The 22,543-nt window shown below is 34.1% G+C and overlaps 2 protein-coding genes across 4 annotated transcripts in view; one reads left to right on the top strand and one right to left on the bottom strand.

Moving 5' to 3' along the window:
• The first annotated feature begins 12,892 nt into the window (after positions 1-12,892).
• The window catches only part of LOC110096448 (snRNA-activating protein complex subunit), a 44,586-nt gene continuing 34,935 nt past the window's right edge, over positions 12,893-22,543 (top strand). The window contains exons 1-5 of one of the 3 annotated variants that reach the window (XM_020822416.2): positions 12,893-13,077; positions 16,869-17,127; positions 17,222-17,271; positions 17,379-17,454; positions 17,531-17,592. In XM_020822416.2, the coding sequence (XP_020678075.1) occupies positions 16,984-17,127; positions 17,222-17,271; positions 17,379-17,454; positions 17,531-17,592 (332 nt within the window). In that variant the 5' untranslated portion in view covers positions 12,893-13,077; positions 16,869-16,983. Of the gene's footprint in view, positions 13,078-16,868; positions 17,128-17,221; positions 17,272-17,378; positions 17,455-17,514; positions 17,593-22,543 lie in introns of those variants that run through there. The other 2 variants (XM_028696541.1, XM_020822419.2) reach the window with 2 other exon arrangements.
• On the bottom strand, positions 15,480-15,945 carry LOC110096460. Its single transcript, XM_020822432.1, has 2 exons — positions 15,774-15,945; positions 15,480-15,682 (listed from the first exon to the last, which is right to left on the bottom strand). Exons 1-2 carry the CDS (start codon positions 15,943-15,945, stop codon positions 15,480-15,482), a joined length of 375 nt encoding a protein of 124 aa, XP_020678091.1.

The raw sequence follows: 22,543 nt of genomic DNA, 5'->3' as shown, positions 1-22,543 counted from the left end.
CCCGACTTGATTTTTCTGTGAAGTGAAAATTATCTGTGCAGTAGAATAAATTTCTGAAATGTTATTATCTACATTATGTACGAATTTGGTAAATTGTAATTTTCAGGAAAATTGTGTAAATTCCGTATACTGCCGTTGTGCTGCCCGATTTTTGTCTGATTTCTGATTTTGTCCGGATTTCTCTGAATTGATATGCTATTATATATGCTATACAAAGGGAGTTTATAAGGGGCCTGGATCCTATGAGAGTTCAGTTAGTGTCTGGGAAATCTGAAATGAGCTCAATCTGAATTCTGTTATGTTCCGGATCCGAGGAAATCTGTTTTAGGTGCTATAAGCACTATATATGTATTTGGTGCGTAAGGCACATATGTTCTGGTGCCGTAGGCACAAAGGAGACATAAGGGGCCTGGGATCCTATGAGATTCATCATGTTAGGGAATTTCTATTTAATTAAATATATGATATCTGATATCTGTTTTGTTCTGATCTGTTTCGTTATGATCTGTTTCTGATTTTGATATATGTCTGTTTCAGTTCTGATCTGATTTTGATTTGATATGTCCATATCTGTTTCTAATTTGATCTGTTTTGTTATGAACTGTTCGATTATGATTTCTGTACGAAGTTCCGATATCTGTTTGATTCTGTTTTGGTTTCTGATTTGGATTTTGGGCTGATGTGTCGGACGAAAACGGCTCCGCGTCGTCCGAAAATCAACTTTTCCACAATTCACCTCGACTTTCTCTCTCCTCAAAAGATATTTTTATTTTTATTTTGATTTTCTCTCTTTTCAAAACAACTGATTTCAGCTTTATAATACACAGATCGGCCCGGCCGATCGCCAGATCGTCCCGGGACGATCAGACCAATTTTGATCGTCCTGGACGGTTCCCAGAACTAGTTTCAGGCCGATATTTTGAACAGTGCCAATCGGCCTGGCCGAAGCCTCGATCGGCCTGGACGATGCTTACAGAAAAACACCTGGAGCAAATCTGGGCAAATTCTGGAGCAAATTCTCAACTGATCGTCCCAGGACGATCCCAGATCATCCTGGTCGATCCTGGAGCAGATTTTGATATTACAGCTTGAAGCCGAGACTGATAAGATATGTTGTGAAGGTGGTGTACCATTGTCTTGATGCCTGTTTTAGTCCATATATTGCTTTGCGTAGAAGACAGACATGTTGAGGTTGTGTTGCGTCTTCAAATCCTTTGGGTTGACGCATGTAGACGAGCTCGGATAGTTCACCGTGTAGAAAAGCGTTGGTGACATCCAGTTGTTGAACGGGCCATTTGTGAAAGAGTGCTATGGCGAATAGTATCCGGATCGTGGGTAGTTTTGCGACCGGGCTGAACGTATCGAGGTAATCCAATCCATACTCTTGCCGGTTACCTTGCGCAACAAGTCTGGCTTTAAATCTGGCGATGGAGCCATCGGAATTCAGCTTTGTGCGATAAAGTCCATTTGGATCCAAGTACTTGTGCATTTGGAGGAAGAGGAACTAGTTGCCAGGTGCCCTGTTTTTGGAGTGCATAAAATTCCTCAGCCATAGCCTTCCTCCAGTTCTCTGATTTGTAGGCCTCTGTTAATGTGGTAGGATCTGGTGGTAAAGAAGGTGCGGCCGTTGTGTGATGAAGCAAATTTAATCGTTGAGACGGCTTGAGATGGCCAGTTTGCTTTCGGGTAAGCATTGGATGCTTGGGGATGTTCTTCGTGGGAGGTACCGGAGAGCTGGGGGCAAGAAAAAGGTCAATATTAGTGGCATGTGAAGATGTATTTATGATATCTTGAGGGATAGAAATAGCCTGATTTGGAGAGGTCTGAGCGGTTGTAGCATTTTTGAGTGTGGAGACTGGTATTAGTAGCGACGGGTTGGATATATGAGTAGCCGTGGCGTCAGGAAGCGGAGGTTGCATGAACGGGAAGGATGACTCGTTGAATTGAACATGCCTGGACGTAATCACTCGGTTTGTCATATGGTTGAAACATCTGTAGCCCTTTTGGTTGTCCGAATAGCCTATGAATACACAAGGCGTGGATGTGGGAGATAATTTTGTGCGAGTGTGCGTAGGGCTTAATGGGAAGCATTCACTGCCAAAAACTCTAAGATGAGCATATGAAGGAGTAATGTTAAACATTAAATTTATAGGTGAAATATAGTTGGTTGTAACAGCAGGAGTTCTATTGATAAGGTAAGTTGCCGTGTGAGCCGCTTCAAGCCAAAAAATGGAAGGCATGTTCGCCGTCTGTAGCAATGTTCTGGTGGTCTCCATGATGTGATGATGCTTGCGTTCGACAAGCCCGTTTTGCTCTGGCGTGTATGGGCAGGATGTTTGGTGAAGTATTCCCTTAGCCCGAGTGAATTGCTGGAAATGTTGGTTGATATATTCACCGCCGCCGTCAGTGCGAAGAACTTTGATCTTGCGGTTGGTTTGGCGCTAAATGAAATTAACAAAATTCATGAAAACATGAGTGACATCAGATTTAAACATTAGAGGGAATAACCAAGTGAACCGAGAATAGTCGTCCACGAATATTATGTAATATCTAAATCCTTGATGGGAAGGGACCGGGGACGGTCCCCATACATCAGAGTGTATGAGTTCTAAAGGATAGTTTTTACGACTACGAGAATCTTGAAATTTTAGTTTGTGTCCTTTACATAGTTTGCAAGAAGTACAATTAGAAGAAAAAGAAATGCGTAAATCATGATTGTTCTTGGAGATATGTTGCAATATGTGGTTACTGGGATGACTGATCCTCTCATGCCAGCAGGGGTTGGAGTGAGAAACTGTCGTGAGACCTTTGTGAGTGTCCGGCTGAGTAAATGCTGCCAGCGGATATAAGCCATTTCTACAGGGGCCTCTGAGAAGAATTCGGTTGCTCTTCAAATCCTTGAAAACAAAACCAGTGGAATAAAAAATAATTGAGATGTCGTTATCTTTAACAAGATTTGAAACAGAAAGTAAATTTTGAGATATAGAAGGAGTGTGTAGGATTTGAGAAAGAAATAGCTTATGGGAGGGGGTTGGAAGTAGTCCCGTGCCCGAGTGAGCAATGGGAACCTTTCTTCCATCCCCGACAGTGACCTGATCAGTACCGTTATATATATTTGGCGTAGTGAGGTTGTCTGCAGAGTTGGTCATGTGCGTGGACACACCCGAGTCGAGATACCAATCAACGGATGTGTTGTTGTCGGTGTTGACGAGAAGAGCTTGATTGTTCTTGTTTGAAGGTTGAGTCAGGATGTAGTTTGGGTTCATACGATGCCAGCAAGCTTCCGCAGAATGCCCTTTCTTCTTGCAGATCTGACAAGTAACGTTGGAGGATGTCGTGGTGTGACCGGCTTGAGTTCTGTCAGGAGTCTGTTTGTTGCGACCGCGGCGCCCGCGATAATTAGACGTGTACAGGGCCATTTGATTGTCAGCTGCAGGAGGAAACTTCAGAGCTTCGGTTTGAAGGTGGATCTCCTCACTAATGAGAAGCGCATACAGATTGTCAAGTGTCAACGATGTTTGCATTGTTCGGATAGAGGCTTTGAATGGAAGATATGAGGGTGGGAGCCCATTCAGTATATAGACCATTATATCTTCCGAGTCTACAGTAGAACCTGCCGATGCAATATGGTCGACGATCTTCTTATCCTCGGTTAGATATTGAGACATAGAAAGATTTTCATAGACACATTGTGTAGCTCATTCTTGAGCTGAATGACTTTAGATCTATTTGAAGATTGAAACCGAACTTGCAGGGCTTTCCAGATTTCGTTCGTGGATTCAAGATTGATGACGTAGGGGAGTACCGACGGGGAGATAGTAGAGCACAAAGCCGCGGCTAAATTTTGATCAATAACTGACCATTGATTTGAATCTTGATTGGGGTTAGCATTTTCATTGCTGGTCGGGAGCGGCGTTAAGGATGCTTCCGGTTTTGGCTCAAGAAAAGAAGCAAATCCATTTGCCTTAAGGACTTTGATGATTTGATTGCTCCAGAGTGCGTAGTTGTTCGGCGTTAATGAATGGGGAACAAGAAATTTTAGGTTAGAAATGATAAATTTCAGGGAGGGAGAAATGACCGGAGCGATAGGTATGACGCCTGAGCTTGCTTCGGTGTGGGATGAAGAAGAACTTTGAGACGCCATGGCAGAAGCTGGAGAATCGAACCTTATTCTGATACCATGATGAAAATCAAGAACCGGAAAGGAAGAACGGAGACGAAGAAGAACACCGCAGAGCGAAACAGGAAAAATGGATTTATTATTACTTACTTAATATGTACATGAGTATACATCTTATTATATAGAGTAATACATGACACGCTTAGCCACGTGTTAAACAGATATTGGATAGAAAAACAAAAGAATATTATTGGTAACGTGAAAGCTATATTCTAACAGAGCCATGCTCTCGATCCGATCATAATCATAAGTGTATCCGTAAAATTCAAATCATAAGTTAAAATCATCACCACCGAATGCCTGAGGAGTCTCTTATTTCTAACATTCAAATCATATTTGCTCTTAGAAATTCATTTATAATGATTTTATCGTGATGCCTCTCAGGAGTTAATAGAGGCTATCGAATATAATGATTCATTATTTTGCAAGAAAAATTCTTTTTTTGATTACTATAAGAAGAATATCAAATTGGTTGTCTTTACACCAATCTTTTTTGCTCCAATATGTTTTATATCAATTATTTTTCAATTTATTTAAAAAAGTAGTTCATTGCATGAGGAAGGGGTTGGTCTATTAATTTGTGTACAGGCTTTTAGTTATGGAACACATTGATATTTTATATTATGGACCATGAAAAGTTGTGCACCTTCAATATTTGGTGAATGGATGACTCATGCTAAATTCTAAATGATTTAAGATTCCAATTAATTTTCTTAGAATTTGAAGATAATTATGTGTTTTGTCAATTCCTGGATAAATTTTCTAAATAAAATTTTATAAACATTAAATAATTTATTGCATTATTAAATTTACATACTTCTCGACTTGATATATGTAAATTTTAATTAATTTAGAAATATATAATATTTTAAACATAACTTCTCGTATTTTTTACTTAGAAACTTCTATTACACCTAAGTATATTTTAAGTTAAAAGTAATGTTTTATTTTTGTAGAATATGAGAGATAAATTATAAAATATGTGTGAAAACTTTTTTTTAATAAATTTTTATATTAAAAAAATATTAAAAGCAATCAAGTTGGTTACCACAAAGGCAATTATCTTCAAATTAATATGGTTGTGATCCTAATCTCCCACATGTGGACAATTAGAAATTTTTTGAATTTTTTTTCTCATTAATCTTTTTTGTGAAACTAATTAATGATTATGATGTTTTTAAAAATTCTGCCAATTAAAAAATAATTTATGTCAATAACACATACAACAACAACAACAAGCCTTCGTCCCACTCAATTAAATAAAAATACTCAAAGAATTTTCCAATTACACCTAAAAAAATACTCCTTATTTATAAGTTGGTAACTCAAAAAATTTATTTTAATGATAATGAAAAAATAATTTTTTTTTTTTGTAAAGATTAAACTTTAAATATTAGCTTATTAAAGGAAATATCACTCAATCAAATAATTTATGATTATAAATGCTTATTCTAAGGGCAAAGTATTAATTATCAAATTATCTAACAATCATTAAAGAACAACACTCTCTAATATTGTATTGGCTAGGGTTTGTTCTAAATCTTTCCTCATGTTCCGCTACTAATGCTTGGAGGCCCTCATTCCTCTGGAAAGAGAAAAAAAGAAATTTTTTTTTTACTATTTAGTGAAGTTCAAATAAGGAGTTTCGTATTGTCAAACTCTCGATTGCTTTCTTTCGTGCCCATCACGTCAATAAGTTACCTACTTCATCTTCTTCTAATCATAATCATATTGTTCTCAATGCCTAAATCCTAAAAAAATTGTACATAATCATCGTAGGTCATCGTCATTCATATATCTAGTATATCGAAACATATCCTTGAAGAGGACTTTGTGCATAGACCGCATGGTTTCGACATATATATATGATGATTTCAGCACATGCTATGGAGAAAAATGTCTCAAAAGAAATGATTATAGGATTAGGAGATCAAAAGAAATGGTTCATCATATAGTTTTTGCTAAGAACTCCTTCACCTTGCTAGCTATATATTTATTTGACTAACTTGTCTAAAATTATATATTTTTTGCATTGATCTTCTTCTTTTTCTTCTGTGTTCGAATTAATTTTGCCATTTTCCCAACAAATAACACTACCATGAAAAAATGGTTGAAAACATTTAAATATAATCTAAATTTAGAGTTTTTTTACAAAACAAATATTTATCAAAAGCTCTAAAGTTAAAAATCCCCAAACCTCCAAAAAAATCTTAGGCTTATATACTAAAGTGCATAAAAGAGAGGCAAAAAAAATATAATGAGATGCAAATAAAAGAAGTTTCAAAGGTATTTTTTTGACAATCTCTTTTATAACTAAAGCTTCGTTTGAGACGATTTTCTTATTGCTTCTTAAAACAACTTTTTAGTACAAAAATTAAAATTTATGTGCTAAAAAGTTCCTTTAAGAAACAACAAGAAAACCGTCACAAACTAAACTTAAGTGGCAGACCAAATTATTTGGAAGACAAGTTCTTCAATTTATAGCTAAGGAAGACAACCTCTAGCTTAGGTCCCATTTGTATTAAAAAAACTTAGCAAAATGAAGGACTATTGGATTTGAACTGATAACTATTCTCTCACATGAGATAAGCTCAGGCAAAAATAGTCTTTGTTTGAAAAGAAGGGTCATCATTGTAATAAAGATATTGATAGACAAAAAAATTTCTTTAATGACATAGATAAAATCTCTATTCCTATGGACATTGGCATTCTTATGAACAATGCTATGTTAATATCCACTTATAAAAATCATTTATTCTTAGAACTTTAATGTGGATAAATTTCATATGAATCAATATCTTTGAAATCCACATAGCTCTCCTCATCATATTTTCTATTTCATACAACAAAATTGCAATATTTTAAAAAATAATAATCTATTTCAAAAAGTTTTTTTGTTCTTCTTAACAGTCTAAGGCTTCATTTGAGACGAAAGCAGTCTCAAATAGGACGACTTCATTCCTACTTCTTAAAATAGCTTTCTAGTATAAAATTTTTAATTTTTGTACTAAAAAGTTGTTTTAAGAAACATTAAAACAGTCATCCAAACGAAACCTAAATTTCATTAAAAAAGTTAGAGGATGACATTTAGGCTTCATTTGGGATAGCTTTCTCGATGTTTTTTAAAGTAGTTTTTTAGTACAAAATTTTCTTTTTTTAAGAAAATGTTTGCACTAAAAATTTACTTTATAAAATATTGCGAAAATTGTCCCAAATAAAACATTAGAATTTGCAACAACTCCTCAATGAAGCATTACTCATGTAAAATGCCACCGCATTCATTAACCAAGAAAGATATATTAGCATCAAATTATTTAGCATTTGAAATAAACTATACTCTTTCGAAAATATATATATGATGTCTTACTTTTGGAAAAATCAGACATCAATTTTTGTTGAGTTTATCTTACTCCAACATTTCTGATTATAAAAAAGTTGTTTCTCATCATAGAAAACTTTAAATGGCTGCAAAAAAGTTGTAGCCGAACAGAACTTTGACATCCATCAAGAAAGCAAAACTGTCTAAAAAGCTTCCACAATTAAGACTTCGTTTGGGATATCTTTCTTTCTGCTTCTTAAAACAGCTTTCTTGTATAAAATTAATTTTTTTTGCTAAAAAACTACTTTAAGAAGCAGAATGAAAGTCGTCCCAAACGAAGATTGAATCTTGAATTTGTTTAGCAAAAAATTCATGAAATTCAATGACTTACATTCAACGATAATTTGAATAAGATTATTAAATTAAAATTCATATTCAAATTGACGTTAAGATTGATTGATTAGTGATGACTGCATGTCTGCATCTGTCTGTAAAATTAGCGACTGAAAAGTTATGAGGAAAAAATTAAGTTAATGAAATTTATTGTGGGTATCATAGCTTCTTGTTGTTAACACGCTTTAGTAAGACTTTGTTTGGAATAACTTTTTTACTACTTTATATGCTTTTCAGATGACAACCGTAATTTCTGTTTGACCACAGTCTTCAAATAAATTTGTATTAGAAAGTTGCTTTCTGCAATAACTTTAAAAATTTAATTTCTCTACAGCAACTTTACAAAATAGTAAGAAAACTGTCTCAAACGAAATCCATATCTAATTGTGAAAATTTATTATCATTATAAAATTTTTTAAAATAGTAAGAATTTGATAGTCAAATAATAACATGATAATGACCCATAAAAAAACAAAAAAAAGGTGAAAAAGCAACTCCAAACTCATTAAGCTAAGCTCACTTGAATATGATCTTTTAGCAACACAAATTTATACAATAAAGAAATCACAATGCAATTTTCATTTGATTTATGTATAGTTTGAATTGTTCTTCGTATCCAATCTTTAATTCAATGAAGTTTTGTCATTAAATATAATCTTCTAGCCCTAAATCTTGTTGATCTGCTCTCACTTTCAGTACATGAGAAGTGGAGATTTCAACCTTTTTTTTTTTTTCTCTAAATCAAATTTTATTTGATATAATTCTTATGATTTTACCCCCCAGATCTGAATACAGGCTTTAATTGACAAGTCAGATCAAGAATTAATATAAATTTTTTATTGTAATTATTGAATTAAAGGAAATACAATTTCATTTTTCTTCACTTTTTATATTTTATTGAATTTATATATATATAAAAGATTGCTTCAATTGATATTTCACTACTTAGGCTTTGTTTGGGACGACTTTTTTTATTGCTTCTTAAAGCAGCTTTTTGGTATTATAAACTTGCTTTAAGAAGCAATAAAAAAACCGTCCCAAACGAAACCTTAATTTCGGTGAAAAAATAAAGAAGAAAATTTCAAATGATCATTATTAAATGATGGATAGTAAAAACACTTCATCATTTATTTCTTTTTGTGCCTTCGATCATTATAATGGATAAATATCATACATGAACTCTACGATAAACTCTTATTGCTTTGACGACCGTATCATTTTTCTTCGATGGGACTTAACGAGAATAGACCATAATACATGCACATCTTCGTATGGGCATGACTTCACATCTTCATAAAGGATGTATATCCCTCGTCCTACCAAACCAAAACCAACACCAATTAGCTAGAAAGGAGTTGTAGATCTAAATATTTTCCAATTAGAACTGACAACTAATCACATGAATGAGCGGTAAAAGAACTACAAATTAAAAATGTGGGAGAAATAAAAAAATCTCTAAAAAAGAATACGGTTTCGTTTGGGATAGCTTTTAAACACCGCTTTTTCGCTACTTTCAAGAAATTTTTGTACTAGAAAGCTGCTTTAAAAAACAGAAAGAAATATGTTCCAACCGAAGGCTATATGCTACATCACTACAACTAAAAGAAGTTCAATATCAATTGTAAGCACATATGAAGTTGGAGAGGGAGAGAGAGAGAGAGAGAGAGAGAGAGAGATTCATATAGAAGAAATGGAGAAACTTACTCTTCTTGTTGCCAAAATTCATGTGAAACCAGAGCTTCTTGAAGGATTGAAGCCAGCTCATTGAGAGGAAGAGGAAGTGAAGAGACTGGGCCAAGTTGAAGGAAATAAAGATGTGGTGAGCATTGGAGAGAGAGTAATTAAGAGGAAGTGGAGCTTCATGAATTGGTTTTATGTATGGGGAAGAAGATCTATTCCATAGATTTTGCATTGAGATTTGTATTTTAATGTCTTTATCAATGATGGAGAACTTAAGAACTTATTATATAATGCTAATGCACATTAATGGACTTAATGAATGTATTACTGCTAAGATATTTTATAAAGAATTCCTTAATCATATAAGCCTTCTGTTCTCATATCTTATTGGTTCCCAGTCACTCTCCTTTTCTTTTCCACTTAGATTTGTTCAGCAAAATCTACTGTAGTAAGTATTTGATCAGATTTGTCAACTTCTTCAGTTAAAATTTTTAAGTAAGAGAAAGAAAAATTTTAATTTGATAAAATTTACATAATATATATAATTATAAAAGAATTAAAATAATAAATAATATATTAAGGTTTCGTTTGGGATGACTTTCTTGCTAATTTCTAAAACAACTTTTTAGTATAAATTTTTTTTAAACTATAATTTTTTTACTAGAAAGTCACTTTAAAAAGCAACGAAAATTATTTGGGCCAAAATATTATGATTCAAATGAAATTTGCATAAATTTTATAATTATCATACTTATTTTAAGATGAGTATAAATAAGGGGATTTACCTAAATAGCTCCTAAAATATTAATATTTATATGTATACCCTAAACATAAAAACTAAGGGTTAAAATCCATAAACCCAATCATCGGGCCCATCTATTCCTTCGCCTTGGGCATTGTTGGTCACACCACCCTTCAAATGGCACAGATCACCCTCACGCTTGCTCTGCGATCCCATCTTCCGCTTCCGCTTTATGAAGCCCTTAGCAAAAAACGAAGCGAGAAAATCCCACTCATCCAATAATGACGTTGCACAAAAGCAAAGTTGCATGAGCTCAAAGTCGTGATTTAGCTCGCTGGGAGAAGACATCGATGAGCCCAATGACAACGAGATAGTGTAGTTCATTAACAAAATATTGAAGTGCTATATGGTGTAATTGTGTAAACACCATGTAAACATTGAAGTTTATATGTTAAATATATAAATAATTATAATTTAACTTCGATGTATGTTAAATATATAACTATATATTGACAAAAATTTATTAATATATTTGATTATAATTAATGACTGTGAGCCCACCTTATCAATCATGGCTCTCTACTTCTTCCTATTTTGCAGAGAACAAGTACTTCTAGAAACATCCAGGCCACTGCACAATAATACATGCAACGTGGCCCAAGGAAAAACATTACTCTAAATTATTTAAGCCATAAAAAAAATTTGAGTAGAGCTTTGTTAAATTAAAATTATAATATTTTTAACGCTAGTTTTATATATTATTTAATAGTGTTTTTTGAAGGCTTCAATATTACATCAGAAACTAATAGGTTCCCCTGCAATGAGAGAAAGTGTTAAGCAAAATGATTATTATAACTCTACATTTTTTGTTTTAAGATGAATTTGGGATAATAGCAAAAAAAAAGTTTTTATGAAATATTTACTAATTTAGGCTTTATTTAGGGCATCTCCAACCGAAAATCTTAATTTTCACTCCAAAATACAGTAATACACCAAAATGTAGTAATTCTTATCCAATCGAACTCCATTTTCTAATACAAATATATATATATGTATATATATAAGCAAAAGCTAGGGCTGCAAGTAGACAACACCCAAAAAAGGAAGAGCAGATTAATCCCGTTCAGCACATTCTTCTTGCAAAAAATATTGATAAAAATTGAAATGGCAATAAAAGATACAAACCAAGAGTACCTTGCTCTCTCTCTCTCTCTCTCTCTCTCTCTCTCTCTCCCCTCCCTCTCTCTCTATCTCTCTCTCTCCCCTCCCTCTCTATCTCTCTCCCTCACTCTCTCTCTCTCTCTCTCTCTTACTCACACACACCTATCTTGCTCTCTCTCTCACCCATTGTCTCTCTCTCATTCTCACTCTCGCTCTCGCTCTCTCTCTCACACCCCCCTCTCTCTCTCTCCCTCTCTCTCTATCTCTCTCTCTTGGTCTCTCTATCTCTCTCTCCCCTCCCTCTCTCTCTCTCCTTTCACTCTCTCTCTCACTCATTCTCTCTCTAGCTCTCTCTTTCTCTCTCACACACTCTCTCTCCTCTCTCTCTCACTCATTCTCTCTCTCTACCCTCTCTCTCTCCCCCTCCCTCTCCCTCTCTCTATCTCACACACTATCTCTCTCTATCTGAAATCATATCAGGTGTTTTCAATCTTACACTATATATTTGTATTAGTACAATATTAATATTGCACAGGTCCTGTTGATGTTATCATTTAACCAGTCAAGTAATCAATCAATTGTTTTATATATCATATACATTGTATCTTGCATATATTGTATTTTATATCTCATACACTACAAGAAATCGTTATTTTCTGGTGGTCATTTCTGCCAGAAAAAGAATGAAATCCATCGATAATTTATATTTACGGCGAAAAATTTTCCGACGTTAAATCACGCATTAGGAAAAAAATCAGCAAAAAATATTTAGCGCCCACACACACACACACAATGTATCTGTCTCGAGGCCAACCCAATTGAAATCAATCTATGTTAACCTCGATTTTGGCTTGCAGATTCACACCGTCGATCGCCAATAAAATTCAGATCGAGTCGAAATTGAGTTAAAAAGTCAACTATATCACATAAATTTAATATGAAGTATACTAGATCGTATAAATTTAATTCGATAACATTGGGTCTGAGTCGACTCGATTTGAGATTGATTTGACCTAGACGTCATCTCCAATTATTAAATTGCGTTGATTCATGCCCAAATTAATGCAATTAATAATCAATATAAATTTAATTGGGTCTCGACGAGTAGATTCGACTCTGCTTGAGGCCACAATTATTGAAAATTAATTTGGTTATTAATTAAATATACTTAAACGAGCGAAGTTGAATTGATTCGACTCGAATTGCACATAATTTAAAGCTCGGCGGCTTTAATCGACTCAATTTAATGCAATCTGGTTTAGTTTTAATAGGATTAACTCAACCTCATTCATCTGAACAAACCTAAATCCAAATGTAACAAAATCTGGCTTATTTTGACTAATTAATTTAGCCAATCAGCCCTCCAAATCCCTTCAAATTCATCAAATTAATTTAGCCCTTAGATTGAAATCAAGATTGGGAGAGCAAGATCATAATTCTCAGTAATTAGAACTTTATAGGGCTTAAAAAGGAAGGGGCGGGCTGTAGAAGGCCATTCCGCCTGTACTTGTTCGTGCGACCCGAACCGGAGAGGGCGAGAGCGAGTGAGAGCGGGAGGGCGAGGTCCGTCTTGTGCGATTCAGAGAAGAAGATCGACATCTGGTAATTTCCTTCTCCTTCTTCAAATAAAAAAGAACAATGATAGAAATCACCATATAGAATATCTAGTCATTGGGCCAGTGTAAGCAGAAGCACCCTTTGAAACTTGATGTCTAGACTTGCACTTTACTCAAAGAATTTAGTTTCAACCAACACAAAAATGCTCAAGATGAAACATAAATTTTATTATTATGTAATTTCTCAAATATCATATGCCTCAATGATCTTATTTATAAAGAGATTTGAAAATGAGTAGTTTCTCAAATCACTTAAGATGTGGTTAAAAACTACAATTCTCAATTTCAAAATCCTAAGTTCTAGCCAAATAACCAATTTCCAATCACAACTTGGTTAGAAACAAGCCATTGGTGTTGCTATGATAGGGAAGGAAACCAACTAATATAATATGTAGTTCCCACTATCAACAATGTATTATAGGGTCAAGTGCATGCTAATGTAGATCTTGTGCATTCATGCAGATGTGCAAACTTTTCTTCATTCACGATTTTCTTTTAAGTATATACTTTTTTTAACTTTTGTTGGACAAGTTAAATTATCATCACTTGCAAATCCTTTTGTTTTATATTCTCATAATATGTTTTATTAATTGTAGAAAATTATAAACTTATTTAAATAAAATAAAAAGAAATTTTTAGGTTGAGATTTTTTGTTTGTTTTATAAATTTTTATCTCATTTTTTACTTACATTGTATTGATTTTATGTGAATTTTTATTTCAGAGTACCTTGTATTAGCTTTTGAAAAAAATGCAGGGATATTATATGTAGGGTTGAATAAAAAACAAGGATATTAGAGAGAGGGAGGGAGGGCCAATTTTTTCTATCTTGATAGCATCTCCTAGAACTTATCTTCTCCTCTATAGCTTAGTTATGTGAAAATCGGACCGGACAACTTATCGGAAGAGTGAGAGGTTCACGGTTCGACTGGGGTTAAACCGGATGATGTAATAAATATCAATTTTATTATTTTTTTAAAAATCACCAAAATAATAATACTATTATTATAAATTCTATGACAAAAAATTAAACAGAAAACAAAATTGCTTTGATTGTTCAATCTTTATTTATAATTTTATATGATTTAAATATTTTTAAGTAACTAAAATCATTCTGGATACATTTGCATATGCATAGTAATTTGATATATCAACCAAATCCTTGTCTAAGAAATTCTTCTATACCTCGGTATTCATTCTGAAATTTCCATTGGTGACCTTTGTTTCTAACTTAAGTCATATGCAAGGTTTTCAATTTTAAGATTTGATTGCTTGTTTGTGATTCAGATAATGGGAATAAACAATAAAAGCGGGCTGTCGTCTGATTCGTTTTTCCACTACAAAGTGTTGTTTAGAAGATAGCCATAGCCAATATGATTTAAAAGAACAACTTTTGTATTAAAAAAGAAGAAACTCATTTGGATTTTTGAGAGTAAAAGAAGTTGCAGCAACATACTTTGAAATGCACAAAAAAAACTTACTATTCAACTTATGAGCAAAGCAACTTGTAACCATATAATTAGAGAAGGAAGAAAACCTGTAGCTATTAGGACTTCTTGCTAATTAGGAAAACTGAAGAGAAGAAGAAAACCTCTCAGCTCTCGGACCTTCGGTTGCTGCAAATGGCGAATGAACCCGATTAAAAAAAAAAAAACTCACATGCAAATAAATCCTCAAACAAAGGCCACCATTGTTCGACCAAAATGAGAGAGGAAAGCATGCCCCAAACAAAGACTAACATGCGAATGACGTGCGCACAAAAGAAGAGGTCGTTCGTCTCTCCTAGCTCCATCTTCGTTCGTTCGAAGCACACGAGCCAAAGAAGAAAAGGCGAACAGCTGAAACAAAGCACGCGACAAATGAAATAAGTTTTTTTTTTTCACGTAAAGAAGCATCACCATCGCATCTCAGCCGTCCGATTTATCATTTTCGCTAAAATGGCACGGTAGCAGAACCGCCGGTTCGAGCTGCTGAACGACGGTTTTATGATTTACTGGTTTTGGTTTGAACCGTAACCAGCTGGCCGACCGGTTCGCATTTCAACCGGTTGAACCGACCAGCCTGGTCCGGTTTTAAAAACCTTTGTTTCGAACTATTATATAATTAACTATTTTCTACTTCATATGTGTTGCATTACTTCATTTCTTTCAAAAAATAAATTCTCATTTTTGTTAATTTCAAGAACAAAATGAATTTTGAAAAACACCATTTAAAAAATTACACAAAAAAAAACCAGCACAGAAGTTTGTAGATTGTTAGATTGGCAAAGAAAAAGAATAGTGTTAAAAACATAGCACAAAAGAGCGAGTCAGAAATATCACCTACTAAAGTACTAATACAAAAACAGCTTAGGATCTTACAGCAAAGATCGGCTATTACAAATTTGGGAATCAAACCCTTCCTTCCCAAAGGCATTCCAGCTTGGGATTTGATTTCGACAAGGTTCGGAGAAGATTTCCGATCTCCGGAGGTGGATTAAGCCCCATAGAGCACGCCCTCTTCCAGCGCTCGAGCCTACTGATCCCGACACATGGCCCGTACCTCATATCCATGTCGAATTGCTTCAGTTTCTCGTCCCCATCCCCGTATTCATCTATTAGGGCAAGCCCATTTTTAAGATTTGTCCAATCTGTATGCTGTGAGATAGAGAAATCGAAGGAAAACATGAAAGAAGAAATAACTACCTTGGCGATCAAACTTGCCGTGGGCCGTGAGGGATGGGGTTTCTGTGGGCTCCGGTAGACAGATCGTGCCGACGCTTGATTTGCCGGACTTCTTCCTGGAGGAGGAAGCGAGTTTCTTGGATACGCCTCCCTTCTTCTGCCGGAAGTAACCCTTGATGTCGGCGGAAGCCATCCCACTCTCTGTGTGATTTCAAAATTCAAAATTGAGCGTGGAGCTGGAGGAAGACCAGGAAATATCATCTATCTTGATAGCATCTCCTATAACTTATCTTCTCCTCTACAGCTTTGATGTTCTTATGAATGCTTCAACTAATCTTTAGCTGGAAGGTTCCCTCTCTCTATCTCCCCTCCTTTCTCTCATTCAGTTTTCCTCTTTCTTTGGCTTACTCCATATGATCCTTGATAACGACTTCAATGTCTCAGTGTCATAGTCTTTTGCCGCTTCTTATTGTAGAAAAGGTGTTCGATGATATGCCTTAACCCTGCTCTTATATTTTTATTGCCTTACTATTTTGAACATTTTGAGAATGATGTTTTAGTGCAGTGCTTTCACAGCATTAAGCGTAATGCAATGTACAATGAATTATTTTCCTTCAATGCGCAATGTGCAAAATTAAGATGCTCTTTTATGAATTAGAGTGTTCATGACTTGTATGTCACATACACATATATTATGTGCATGTAATAGGTCATTTAATCAATCAAATTTAAATCACATCAGGTAATAAGTTTTCAACAATATAATAACATGTCAAATAGCAATAATTTCAACTATCTAAAAGCTAAAAAAAAAAGATTAAAGACATGATTTATAAAGTGATGAAATAATATTTAAAAGTCAAGAATAATTGTGAGACTGAATGACCTACTAGAGATTTACAGGTGGAGATTCTCTCCATCATATTTGGTCGTGTTTCTTTTGTTACATTAGCGTATAATTTGCATAGGATTATGGAAGACTTATGAGATTTTGCTACCTATTTATATATCACCAAGACAAAACTATTGGCACTCTTACTAAGTCTAATTATTTGGATTTTTGCTCTGCAATCATTTATTTTCAGCTTATGACTGTTTAAGTTTAAATTTTTTCAGGTGATTCTGAGTACAGAGCATCTATTAATCCTTTGAGCCTGATTGATAGATCACTTAGGCGTTTGGAAGAAGAAGGAACAAGGGAGGTTTTATAATTTTTACTGTTCAGTGATTTATGGAAGAGACAATTGAATATTGCTATCAATACAATGGTAGACATCTTTCTGTTGCTTGTGGTGGCCCAATTTTTGTTTCCAATTATGTTGGCTCTATGACCTCTGTCCCTGACTTCAAAGCCTCCTTGCTCCAAGAAATACGTGTATACTAGTTGATATTAGTCTAATCCTTCCTTTATTAAGAATGGAGGAACGTTATAACATGTTGCTGATATATTTTTTCCAAATCGTTTTCAGGATCTGGAAGCTGTATTGATTTTGGCTGATGATTTCATTGAAGATCTCTCGTATGGATTAATTATATTTGATTTCTTTATTCGCTTGGGCATTCAGATAATGATTTGAATTGCTCTCCAAGAGATACTATGCTTTTTTTTTATACCCAAACTTGCAGGGTTGATGATCTCAAGGTTTTTACGGAGGAAGAGTTGGTAGAGATGGCTCTCAAAGAAGAATTTGATGAATTTGAGGTGCATGACTTTTGAGAAGTTAATCTGATATTTTACCTGTGTGCTAATTTAAGATATTAGTTATGGTTGGTTGCAGCATGCTTCTGGGAACGATGAGCCATTGCAGATCCTAGAGCTAGCTAATTCTACTGATGACCAGTAAGTTTTGCAGACTTGTAATTATTGTTCTTGCCTATCATTAACAAGATTTTTGGTGTTTATTAAGAAGCAAATTGGCTACTATTACAAAAAGTTTAGGGGCTATTTGCGATTACGTTTTATTTTTGCTTTTAAAAAAATATATTTGATTTGCATTTTAAGCTATTCTTTTTTAATTTTTGAAAACAAAGTAAGAAGTTGATAGGAAATACTTGAGTTCGCAAGTAACCTAACCAAAATCGGCGAACATTCACAGCAAAGCTGCTGTCCACAGCAGGAGAACAGCAGAAATCTGCTGTTTACAGCAGAAAAACAGCAAAATCACAAGGAAATCTGAGAGAAAACTCAAAGAAAAGTTTGTATTCCACTAGACGATGAATAAAATAGCAAGATACAATTGATCCTCAATTCGAGAGAAGGATCGTTCTCTCCCAAATCTCTGGCAACGCCAAGAGCCCAAAGAAAACCTAAATCTAAGAGATCTCAAATTTCAGCCAAATTCAAGATACTCAAAACATACGAAAATCTACTATTTAATGCATACAATTCAAAAGGAATTTCCTAAACAATCCCTACAATCAATTTCCCTCCTAAAATCCATTAAAAAACCTTCCAAAAACCGTCCCGCAAGGCGTGCGTCACGCGCGGCTTCCGCCCAGGCGGCTTCCGCCCAGGCGGCTGCTTTCTCCTCCTGTTCGCGATATTCTCCCGTGAACCGGTCCCGCCTGGACCGGCTGGACCGGTCTAACAGAAGTTTTTGAAAATATTTAAGAAAAAGTTTAGGTATTTTTTATGTGTTTTCATTTTATTTAAATTAAATTTGCCCCAAATGATGGCCCCTGCCTTCTACCACTGGTCAATGTTGTTGTCAGTTGCCATCATCTCCCGCCTTCGAAGCCTTAAGCAACATGCAATAAAATTAAAATAATATTTATTTAGAATATTAAGTAGATTTTTATTTCTTATTAAAAGATAATCAAAACAAAACAATGAACATAAAGGGAAAAAAAAAACAAAAACCGTACAACACTTTCTTGTAGCTAGGGATTGGATTGACATTCTGATGTTGACCACTAACCACTAACTTTTCGGTTGCCCCACCTCACACGACCCTCTTCCAAGCGATACAATCATTTGCCTAAACGACACATCTGCCCTTTCCTTTTCTAAAAAAAAAATGCACATAGGAACAATTATAGGAGGCATTCGACACACACAGATGCAGGAAACGACTTTGACGCTCCCTCTCGCCTCCTTCATTTTGCATGCAAAGACCTCCCCCCCCTCCCCAAGCTTGTCATCATTCCCCCATCACCCGCTTTAAGTGCAAGGTGATAAATTTGAAATCTTAAAAATAAACAAGAAAAAATCAATATTAAAATCCCTAAAGTTGCTGCTAGTATACGCTGGGTACTCAGTGCCTATCTCACGACTAGCCTTAAATTGAAAGTTCTCTCTCGTTATCAGGAGGGGTAATTAACTATAGTGGCTTGCACCTATATGAAACCATAACTCAGATCATGAAGTCTTCGCAAAAGGGTGGCGAAAGATCTGGGCAATGTCTTATCTAAAATCCAATATGCCTTCTGAAAATCTATCCTAGAACCTAAATCCATTAAAACTCTCCTCGTCAATAAATGAAGGAGTGGAGAGGCCGGAATGTGAATTTTCGAAGCCCACATATGAAAAATTGAAATTTTTTTCTCTTTACGCTTTTTATGTATTGTATAATTATTAATTAAAGTTTAGTTATGCTATTTAATTATGAATTGATTAATTATTTGAATATTAAACTAAATGTAGTAATTAAACTAATCAGTGATAAATTATACTAATTATTTATTAGTTCATTTTGTCATATAGATTGATTCATTAAATGTTTAATTAAGAAATTTGAATTAATTAGACCAGACAGTTTGAATTAATTATTATGGTAATAAGGTTCTTTAATTATTTATATATTGATTAAGTGATAAATCAAATATCAAAGTTAATTTGGTATTAAGTAATAATTAATATATTAAATTGTCCTAATTAATTAGGTTTGTTAATTTTAATTAGATATTTGTTAATTGTTGATTATTAGTCCTTAATTCATTATAATTAATAATTAAAAAAAATATTTTGATGAATTATGGCTTACTTCATTATTAGGTGATTAACTTATTATGTTTAATCAATAATTAGGCCGTTTTATTTGTAAGATTAGTTATTCTTATTAAGGATCGATTTGGATAACTATATAATAATTGTATATTAAAATTTAATTATTTTAATTAATCATACATTAATTGTTTAATACTTCAATTATTATTGTTAACTATACGTCTATACATTAATTGATAATTATGGTAGTAAACAAACCTGATCAATAAAGGCCAATAAATCATTAATTAATAATTCAGATAAAATATGCTAATCATCGTTAACAAACTATTATTTTTAATTAACTAGGATATATAAATTTCTTTTAGATGAATTTGTAATATTATCTTTTTTTTTTTTCCATTTAATCAATTTCACAACAGTTTTTTTTTATATAACAGCTTCAACTCTTATAATACTCTAGAGGACAATATTAATAGTAATTTTTATCAAATAGTCATTTACTTTACAACACAATATAAGGCAACACAATGCAATGCAAAAGAACATGATTCAAGGCAAGGATAACTTTACAAAGCAGAGCCTTAGATTGCAGCCATAATTACTGTGAATTTGAAAGCACGCTTTATGTTACCACATGTTTAAAGCCTTCTCTAATGAAGCCTTAGACCGCTCGATAATGTAAAATGCATGTTTAGGTTAAGCGGTTAGAAATCTTTACTAGTTTAGATGGTCTAATCTAGACATCCAAAGTGAAATGCATGGTTTATAACTCTAGAGTTTGTGGATATGAGGATGGTTTGATAAATATAGATTGACCTGTTTATGACCCCTAAATATCGGTATGATTTGGGTTGTGTTGTTACGAATCATTCTAATATGACTAAAAGAAGAGGGTTTTGTCAACCCAAAATGCATACAATTCATCAACTCCTCAATAATTCAACTTACCAAGTTAATTATGATGCAACAAATTTGATTATGACATAGGTATGCCTTTCAATCGAAGTAGACTTGGATAGACCCTTAGTGCAAAAGCCCATTGTCAATGTAGGATTTGGCATGCGGTTGATCTACACAATCTTAATCTGCATTGAAGAATTTTTTTTTTGTTGACTTAGATTTTTGACCTTTTGTACCTATGAATGCTCAATTTGATATGATAAAGAATGCGTTTTCACTTTTTTTCTTGGTTTACTGCTTTGGGAGCTCAACTAGCATTACATCATCCTATTTTATTGGAAAGAGCATCATTTATTGACAAGAAGGAAGCATTGCCAATAATAATTTCTGCTGATTATCTTGTTTGCATCCCTTTATGCATATTTGTAACAACTTGGCTATGTAATGTCCGATTTTGTCCCATAGTAAGGCGTTATCATGGTGGACAAGAGGGAAGCATTGCCAATAATGCATGAATAGGCTTCTTCCAACTATAACACAAGTTATTTTGAAGTATCTTGCTTAAATGAATTATTGGCCCTTGAATGATTAAGAAATAAGAGAGTTGATGTATGTGGGCATAATTTTTGACCACCAATAGAAGAGCTGTATTGAACCATCGTGAAAAAAGTGGCAACAATTATTATTCTAATCCTGTTCTCATGATTTTGATATGACCCACAAATGATAAAGTGACTCGGTTATGGTCTTTAGCATAAAAAAACAAAAACAAATTGCATATCCGAAGGCGGAGACTTGGAGTGGCCATTATTTTTATGCGTGGTCATGTTTGGTGCCATGGATTGATTATTAAATGATTTATGTTCAATTGTATTATAAATTGAGCTAGTTAACCAAAATTTTCCACGTAAATCCAACAGTGCATCCCTAACTTCTTATAGGGTTTAGGGTGAAACGATAGATTTAAGATAAGATCACATATTTTGTAAACCTAAGAAAATTAATCATTTAAAAATTTTGTAATTATCTGATTAAAGGACATAATGCCAGTGCAAAATCGTCTATATTCACAAACCTGAATGCATGGACACATACTTGAAGAAAAGACATTATTGACATGACATTTGTTTTGAAGCTGATCCGATTAAATACAGAAAACAAAAAGCAAACATGGTGGCGCAAAATTGCTTTGGAACATCTCGATCGAAAGTGAAATCATTTAATCGTCAACTATTTCTCAAAATAGCCCGCATTGACATGTTTGGGACATAAAAAACAGTTAAAAAGACACTCATATTGCTTGAATTCCTACACGAGATCGAAACGAAAATTCACTTGCATGGAAGGCTATGATATGGACTTGGCATATGCGAGTGATGAAAGTCCAAGTGTTAAAAGTAGGCGTAAGTTAGGATTGAAATATGAATTAACTTAAATTGAATTAAAAAATTCAAATTAAATTGTGATATACATTAACTTATAAAAGTGGTAGAGGTGCTCAGGAGTTTGAGAGAGGAAGTGCGAGAATGAGAGTGAATCGAATGATTTATTTCATATGAAATGAGGGCTGAATGACCCTACCCTTTTTTTTGGGTTGGGTGAGGCACGAGTATAGGCGAGTGGGGAGAGGTATGGGGGGCTAATGTCATGAGTGCCAGAATGAGAGGGATGAGAAATATTTTTTTGTATGAAATGAGGGCCTAATGACCCTCTTGTTTTCGACTGGGTGGGCAAGAGTACGGGTGAATGGGGAGAGTTATGGGCAAAGACAATATAGTTCACATGAAAAACTATTACATTAGACCTTCACACATCTCAAATAATTGTGTATTCATGTGAATGACTTTCAAACAAAGCAAATGATCTATCTTATTATATGTCATAGTTTTACTAGTGCTTTAAGTGGTGCATATCAATCGCTAAAAGTACATCGTGCATGTCT

Source organism: Dendrobium catenatum, unplaced genomic scaffold (assembly GCF_001605985.2).
Source record: "Dendrobium catenatum unplaced genomic scaffold, ASM160598v2 fragScaff_scaffold_761, whole genome shotgun sequence".
Lineage (NCBI taxonomy): Eukaryota > Viridiplantae > Streptophyta > Magnoliopsida > Asparagales > Orchidaceae > Dendrobium > Dendrobium catenatum.
Note: the sequence above shows the minus strand (reverse complement) of the source record. Positions and strands in the feature narration are given on the sequence as shown.

What these genes read in the sequence shown, in the direction of transcription:
- LOC110096460 (XM_020822432.1), bottom strand. Translation starts at nt 15,945, where the DNA reads ATGGCTTCCGCCGACATCAAGGGTTACTTCCGGCAGAAGAAGGGAGGC. An exon ending in CGGCAAGTTTGATCGCCAAG is followed by an intron (nt 15,683 to 15,773) that starts GTAGTTATTTCT and finishes TTGCCCTAATAG; the next exon opens with ATGAATACGGGGATGGGGAC.